Below are 8,499 nucleotides of genomic sequence, written 5' to 3'. Positions count from 1 at the left end.
TGAAGCAGCCTGTTGAATTAATTGAAGCCAATTTACAACCTGGAGACGAGTTGGTAATTTTGCAAATAACAGGCTATTATTTGAACTTGGAATTATTTTTAATTATGGAATTTGCATAATTTCTTGTGTTTAAATTTTTTAATAAATTCCATGTTTATTTGATATTATAATCTTTTGAGCGGTTAATAACACTTTCCATACAATGTATTTTGGTTAGATAGTGTTGTGCGCGGCACAGTACATTCTATTGCAAATATAATATTTTCTTTGTAATAGAAAGTGTTGTGCGCAGCACAGAACATTTCAGTACAGAATGAACATGGAATTTATTAAAAATTTCAATAACAAGAAATCAAGCAAATTCCATAATTAAAAATAATTCCAAGTTCAAATAATAGCTTGTTAAATGAGATACGTCTTGATTTTGTATTTTTGATGGTAAAATGCAAATGTTGAAATTAAAATGGCAATATTTAAATGGGTTAATTATGCAAATCACTCAAAGTCAATGAACCATGATTGAAGAAGAAGGACCAAAATACTTCCATGAAAATATGAAATGCCAATGCTTTACAAAACTGCATACCAAATATCATTGACTTTAAGTGGTTCTCTTAAAACTAACCTAAACACATAAAAATGCAAAAGTTTCAAAGACATTCAAAGTTTCAAAGACCATTGAGTTGGGGTTATAGAGACTTGCAAATCCCAGTACAACTGCATACCAAATATCATTGACTTAACATTAGTTGTTCATCTCAAACTGATCTAATCACAAACTAAAACATGTAAATAGTGTAAAACATTAAGTCAATGAATTTCAACTAAAAAGGAGGTAGTGGTTGGAATGTCGTTTTGTGGTAAACCACACAATCTTCATAGAAATTAAATATACCAATGCTACTACAACTGTATACCAAATACCATTGAACTACCACTAGTATTTCCCATAAACTTGACCTACCGTAATCACAAACAAATACATTATTTCAATGCTATCACAGACACCAGAAATACATGTAGCACCCTTCACTCTTGTTTTTTTCTCATTTTTGTGGATTTGATAAAAATTGTAGGCTCTATTAAGGACCACATCAAAAGATGGGTGTTCCAGGGGTTGGAACCCCCCTTTTTTTGGGGACAATCAATGCATTTGAATGGGAGCATATAGTTGGAACCCCCTTTTTAAAATGGCTGGATCCGCCCCAGCTTCCTGTCCATGGCTGTTTGTTTTGTTTCTTTCTAGGTTTTCACTATTTTGCTCAGCTCAGTTGTTAGTCCCCTGCGCCAGGTTTTATTTGTAGTTAACTTTAATTTCATAAAAGTCAACAACAATAAACAATTATTTCAAAATCGACTTCCATATTTCATAATCTTTAATATTTACAAAATTATAATCTGTCAAACATCTGAAAAACAGGTATGAAAAAAATTCTCAATAATCAAATTATCATTTTTGAAATACTCAGTGGGTATATGCATATATACATTTACAAAAATGTTCAAAACTCAAATTGCAAATTAATTAATAAGGAGAGTTTTTATCTTATTTCCAATATGCACGGGGATTTTTCTTGAACTTATTCAAACACTGAGGTGAACAGAGAAATCCCTGTATAGGAACCTCACTCCTTCCTGCATCACCTATTGAAGTTGAAGTAGAGGTCAAGTCTTTCAAAGATACTTTATGAATATATCTGGCACTCGACTCAAAACAATATGCACCACACCAACACAGTCTGGCTGAATCTAAATATCTACACAAATGTCCATGTAAATCTTCATCTGTATAAGGCACTCTGAAAAATGATCAATTTTATATTGAGACTTCACACTTAAACTGATGAATGATAAATCAATACCTAGATCATCAGTTGGTCACTTTAAAAGTGTGTATATGTACATGTATGTACATAAATACTAAACAATTGTTAAATAAATGTGATTCTTACTACAAATTTCTAAGGATAAATATGCTTATTGAACTTCTATTTCTATCATACAAACTGAAAGGGTAGACACAGACTGTTCTCAAAAGAACTGTTCGGACATTTTGAGGACTTTGAGACTTGGCCTTCATTTTTGGAAGAATTCAGGATTTACACTTCTTGTGACTCAGAAATTAATGATTTAAATTTCAAGATTCAGAAAAAATGCTTCATTTTATCAGAAATTTGCAATTCAGCATTTATTATCCTGGGAATTCCCTAACCTATTTCAAAGAGAGTCAAGCCTCATCAATCTAGATACATTTAAACATAGTCTTGGTCTGACTTGTGTGTCTAGGAAATGAAACAAATGTACAACCCTTTTAATAAACTCCTCATAGATAAAATTATGAAAGGTTTGGCCTATTACAGCAAAGGGAATATATTCCTGGAGTATAAAATCCGTAAATGTTAGTAACATGTACATCTTCAATATAAATTTTGATAGTTCCAGGTTACAATTGTTGTACAAGTTTACCTATATTTCTTGACAGATCTGGCACATGCTTCTACAAGTGATGGCACTCCAACATTGTCTTCTAAAAGAGAATCCTCCACTTCATCAGGGAAATTATTTCCAAAAAGATCAACATATTCCAGTTTCAGCTGCATAAAAGATGCTGGTAAGAGTGAGATTTTGTTTTGAGAAGCTGAAAACTGCTTCAGATTTCTGAGTCTGCCTATCGTTGGAGGTAAATGTTCTAGCAAGTTGTTATTTAACTTGAGATTATAAAGGTTAGACAACTCACATATTTGTAGAGGTAGAAGTTTCAGCTGATTGTAGCTTAAGTCTAAAATACTCAAGGTCAAAATCAAATTCTTTTGTAAACAAAATCGTGGATTTATACAAGTGATAAGATTATTGTTTAAGTATAGTTCTCCTAATGTGGTAAACTTTCCAAAATCTGTCGAAATTTCTTCAACACAGTTTTCACTTAAATTCAAAACTTGCAATTTCTTCAAATCAAATATCCTTGAATCGATTCTTTTTAATTTACAACTTGAAACCTGTAGATTTATTAATGATGACGGAAAGTTAGTGGTTAAAGGATAATCTTTTCTGGAGGTAACACTCATTTTACTTTTAGGCTTCTCCACATTTTTGGCTGACGCTGGTGCTAGAACAGATAAGGTGATGTGATCTATACTCTGGCCCTGGGCAGCCTTTTTCATCAGATTCAAAAAATTCTTCAACTGCAAAGGATCAGCCTACAAAATAATAATAGGAACTTAATTTATATTTAATATTTGAATATACGGTACAGCCAGAAGAATTAAGGAATTGACCTAAAACATTGATCATTGAAAAATGAAAATGGGTCAACGTCACTTGATTCCTGCCAGACAGACATGCACACACTATAATTATTGAATTCTACAGTTTTTAAAAACAAATATTTTTTAAAAGTAAATGAGAAACACCTTATCCTGAAAACTAATACAATCTTTTTGTAATAGTTAATCTTATGTTAATAGATGTTGTCATTAATAATCAGATATAAGCAACAACTAAACCCAAATAAGGTGTTTTAACATTTGATGTTATTATGTGTGTTCAATACAATTTTGGGTAAAGCTGTTGCATGTATATATTTAGACCAAAATCTATGGTGAAATGGCCATATCAGGTTAATTCATTAATTTTGTCATGCTTATGAAATCACCAGTGACCTTTCTGGACTTGAGAGAGGCCACATTTAACATATCTGTTCCTTTATCAATAAACTTATAATAGTTTTTAAAGGCTTGTATAAATTTACTTTTTTTACTATATCAGGGGATGAATACTTCCTCCTTTCAAGAAAAAAAAAAGACAATTTTTTGCTCACCCTTTTTGTGGCAAGAATTTTTCTTTGACTATCCCTCACTAATAATAGCTGATTTAACAAGTTTATTGTATTTAACCTTTATTTTGGTAAGCAGCTTGGCATGTGAACTAAGGAACCCTTTGCAAAATAAAATTGGTGAAAATGTCTTTTTACTTTAATGGGAAAAGTATCTAAGTGCTTTTTTATACCTCTGATAAACTGAAATCTCTGGATTTTCAAGTTTTGAAGATGTATTTTTATTTTCATATTTCAGGATGTAACAAACTTGATTTTTTGCCAATTTTCAAGGAAAATTTAATAAATATAGTTATTATATGTGTGGTAAGCCATTGTGTTCACATTACAAAAACATGTTTTATTTATTATGTTTATAAGCTTTCAAATCCACAAAAAACTGATGAGAGCTTGATGAGTACAACTAAGAAAGAGGTATCAGAGCTTACCTCATTTTTCCATTGGTTTCTCATTTCAATCATGTTTACTAAAACCATTCTGAGGAAATTTATTCTAAATATTAATTGTTTCATATTTTTGCAGTGACAATGGTCATATCTGGAGGTTTCATTAAATTTAATTTTCTTCAGCATTTTTTCTGGTGTTTGCAGTTGGCTGTCTGATGATAATTTACGTCTTCATTTAAAGACTGTACATGTGTTAACTTATTAATATTATAAACTAAATAAAGTGTTGACATACAGATTTGTCTTCCCTTTATATTATTTTAATAGTATAATGTAAATGCTGAAATTAAATGGTAATATTTGGCAAATTTTCAAAGTCAATATACCTTGACAGACCAATTATCTTTGACCTACCACTAGTGGTTCTCTCCATATAAACTGACCTAATCACCAACTTTTGCATCTTTTTTTTTAAATACACAGTTTACTCTACAATACTATTAATTGCCTGTGAATTTGTTTTCCTGTCATTCTCTGGTACATGGTACCTTTGACTTTGTCGTTTTTTTTAGAATGAAACATTGTAAATGGATATCAATTAATAATTGAATTAATATCTTTGATCCTACCTTGCTTAAGCATAAATCCTGTTCAGGTTCTTTAAAGCGAATTGTAGCTTTCCCTTCATTTAAGAATTTTCCAAAAATTTGCTGAACATTATCTTTAATCTGAAAGGTAATATAATCAAATTTTATAATTGTATAACATGCATTTGTTAGGCAATTTTTTGTAAAATACTTTTTCCTATTATACATGTACATGTATTTTAAAATTATCTTGAAAGATTTATAAGTTGAAATAATTTACTTAACTCAAAAATGAATAAAATCAAAATCACTGGACATCATTTTTTTCCCTACAGGGTTTATGCATGATGGTGCCCCCATGCATTTCATTTAGACCCCATGAATCCTTAAAAATTGAAACGCTCAATTAGTCCATATGAGCACCCAGCCCCTCTTATCCTTCAAAATTCAAAAATCACCATTTTAAATCAAGCCCCATTCTTCAAACAATGTCTAGGGATAACACTGAACCATGTTGTTATAATAAATGCTTTAAACATATATTCATAACAAAACTTATGCAATGCAACATTAACAAGCATACCTCAGCATGTTTACAAACCTTTAAATCACTATTTACTTTTAACATTTTACCAATTCACAAATCTAGGTATCAGATAGTAAAATGGAAATGTTGAAATTAGAATGGCAATAATACTGCATTGATGTAGTTGATTTAAAAGCAATTCTAGACAAAGAAAGATAACTCTAATTTTTAAAGATGACTTTAACAATGACATCATTTATATTTTTAAAACAGATACAATGTATTAGATTCCTGCACCTTGCAAAAGTTATGTTATTTCTTGATAAGAGGAAGTGTCACATCATTTTGTGACTTGACTATCTGAACATATTTTACATCAATAAATTTTCATGGATAGAATGTATAGAATGTTATGATCAATGCACTATATTTTGTGTAGTAAAAAGGTAGTGTTAAGCCTTGGAAGATTTAGAAATCAAGTCAGTCCCATAAGCAAAACATTCAAAGTCAATAATATTACACTGAAAGTAAAATGTCAATGCTTATAAAACTGTATTCCAGATAAAAATATCATTGACTTATCATACATAAGCTTAAGTAGTTCTCTTTAAAAAATTACCTAAACAAACTTTTACTTTTAGTTTAAACTCATAAATTTATGATGATAATGATAAATTTAGTCCATGAATTTTGATGATAGGGCATAGCCATATAATCTTCATGGAAATGAGACTTGCAAATGATATAATACAACTGCATACCAAATATCATTAGTGGTTTATCTCAAGTTAAACTGATCTAATCACAAACATAAACAAATATATGCAAAATTTCAGGGTCAATACACCATGACTAAGGAAGGACATCCAAATAATCTCCATGGAAAAGAGATGTTCCAATGCCAATACTACTGCATACTAAATACCTGTAGAGGTTCCACATAAACTGACCTAATCCCAAACTAATTCATTTCTGATGCTACTGCTGACACCAGAAACTGTAAATTTAAGTCGTTTTTTTTTTAATTTGTCAAAGCAAGACAAAAATTGTTATTCAAGGGCAATAACTCCTATAAGCAGTCAGTTGACAATTTAACCAAACACTGCATTTGAACCTGTCTCTTTTGCCATGTTTGTTGATGAATAAAATCACCAGTTATGTTTTAACTAGATACATGTAAACTTTGGAACAATTTAGTACATTTTTTTGTAGTTTGGTAATATTTGGCCCAGTAGTTTCAAAGATTTAAAAAAAAAGTTTATGATGACAGATGGACTTGGACGAGTAACAAACTAGCTAAAAATGAGATGATGTAGTTACTGACCTTGAACTTTGTACCATTACGATCTTTGGCTGTACACATCATCAAAAATAATGGAGCCTCTTTTGATCCCCCACCTGGTTTTTTACCAATAGACAACTGTGTATGCTGAGCTTTACTTGATTTTTTAATATTAGCTGATGGAAGATTTCTATTCACCAAATCTACATTGCATGTCAACCGCATAGTTTTTATCTGAAAAAAACATAAGGGTACATTTGAACAATTATTCCGTTAAGGACGATTTCTGTCTTTAAATGTTATATTTATATGATGCTATAGCATGGGTTATTCAGCAAATTATTTTTTTTATAATTGATAATCAGCCAGGCCATTCATTAGGAGACGGTACCCGGTACTTTTACCCCCCTATGTTATTGACAAGTAACGCCTAAATGTAGCAATTTTTATATAAGATATTCATGGATTAAATTGAAAAGTACCACCTAGAAACGTGGAAAGTACCAGTCAACATAAAAGATAATGAAACCCCTGAGATTCTGCACCTTTGTCATTCAAGGGGTCTATTTGTCTGCCATTAGGCATTACTGGACAATCACAGAGCTTCTGGTAAAACACAGAAAAATCTGATGCCATAATGGATAAGTGATTGCCGTAGGACATTAAAAGTTCAAAGGAGCAGATTCTCAGGTCAAGCACTGCAACGTAGATATCCAAATAACGATAAGGTCTGTATTCAGTAGGTGTTGCTGTTTGACACTGGATTGTCTCTCTTGGGTGTATATTAAAGTCTGGCATGTACAATCTTAACTCTTGTAAAAACTCACTTATACTTTAATTGTACTGTCTATTTGACTGAGTATCCTTTTATTTAGACTATAGTCCAAATAATTATGAAATCTTAAGGGCTATTATATTTTTTTGCTTTGACACCGTAGTCAAAAAAATATAATAGCCTTTCAAGTGGGTCTCATTGGGGTCTAAGCGTGATTGGCTGAATTTTTTTAAGCTTGAGACATGAAAGTAACAAATAATTAAGAGTGAAAATAGGAAAAGAAATTACAAGCTCTATTTTGGCAACTAGAAGTTGGATATAGGATTCTCACAAAACAATGAGTGTGATCCAGGATCAGACCCACTTTCAAGACCTCATAATTATTTGGACTACCTTTTAAATTATAAATTATAGGGGCGGATCCATCCATTTTAAAAAGGGGGTTCCTCAGGACAAAAGGGTGGTGGTTCCAACTACATGTCCCCATTCAAATGCATTGATCCCCCAAACCCCCCCCCCTTTTTTGAATTATAATTTTTTTTCAATTCAATTCAAAGTTTTATTGCCATATAAAACTTTAGTTTGTGACATAAAATTTAAACAACACAAACAAATAAAGACAATAACTAAGTAACTCAATACATATACACAAATTCAGGTAAATATTAAAGGGTCCCCTGTCCTCAGTTCCATTGACTTTTTTATAAAGGATCCTAGTTTATTCACTTGTGTTGGTGTTGATGGGTTAAGTATATATATATATATAACTTTGTCATTGTCAGTTAATAATAATAAACTTATAAAGACAAAGTAAAGTTGTGGTTCAAAAAAACAAGCCCAGGCCTTAATATGATACTGACAGTTGTTGGAATACCTCTACATTTCTATAATTATGCAAGCAAATAGGCTTTTTATGTCAAAGGAAGTTCATAAGTGGATAGATAAGCCAAATTAATATATATACATTGCTGCAGAGATCTTCAAATAATGCGCCAACTTTGACAGTTCATCTTCCGGTTGTATTCATGCGCTTCCTAGGAAAAAGCGAAAAGTATCCCTCATTATCATATTTATCTTTTTCCATTTAATTTAAAGATAGCTTTGAACCAAC

At 31.1% G+C, this 8,499-nt stretch overlaps 1 protein-coding gene across 2 annotated transcripts; it reads right to left on the bottom strand.

Moving 5' to 3' along the window:
* Positions 1 to 1,358: 1,358 nt before the first annotated feature.
* On the bottom strand, positions 1,359 to 8,457 carry LOC139514559 (leucine-rich repeat protein 1-like). Of its 2 annotated transcripts, none has more exons than XM_071303936.1 (5): positions 8,353 to 8,457; positions 6,656 to 6,847; positions 4,848 to 4,946; positions 2,467 to 3,197; positions 1,359 to 1,799 (listed from the first exon to the last, which is right to left on the bottom strand). In XM_071303936.1, exons 2-5 carry the CDS (start codon positions 6,836 to 6,838, stop codon positions 1,547 to 1,549), a joined length of 1,266 nt encoding a protein of 421 aa, XP_071160037.1. In that variant the 5' UTR covers positions 6,839 to 6,847; positions 8,353 to 8,457; the 3' UTR covers positions 1,359 to 1,546. The 2 variants fall into 2 exon arrangements, with proteins under 2 accessions (XP_071160037.1, XP_071160038.1); XM_071303937.1 differs by having other exon boundaries at positions 8,263 to 8,391.
* Between the last annotated feature and the right edge of the window lie 42 nt (positions 8,458 to 8,499).

The sequence above is a fragment of the Mytilus edulis genome, chromosome 3, assembly GCF_963676685.1.
Source record: "Mytilus edulis chromosome 3, xbMytEdul2.2, whole genome shotgun sequence".
NCBI lineage: Eukaryota > Metazoa > Mollusca > Bivalvia > Mytilida > Mytilidae > Mytilus > Mytilus edulis.
This window is presented reverse-complemented; position numbering and strand designations above follow the sequence as displayed.

Bases quoted from the DNA above. Each gene is read 5' to 3' on its own strand.
- LOC139514559 (XM_071303936.1), bottom strand. From the start codon at position 6,838: ATGCGGTTGACATGCAATGTAGATTTGGTGAATAGAAATCTTCCATCA. The intron at 4,947-6,655 runs GTCAGTAACTAC...ATTACCTTTCAG, and splicing joins GTAATGGTACAAAGTTCAAG to ATTAAAGATAATGTTCAGCA. The intron at 3,198-4,847 runs GTAGGATCAAAG...ATTATTTTGTAG, and splicing joins AGGATTTATGCTTAAGCAAG to GCTGATCCTTTGCAGTTGAA.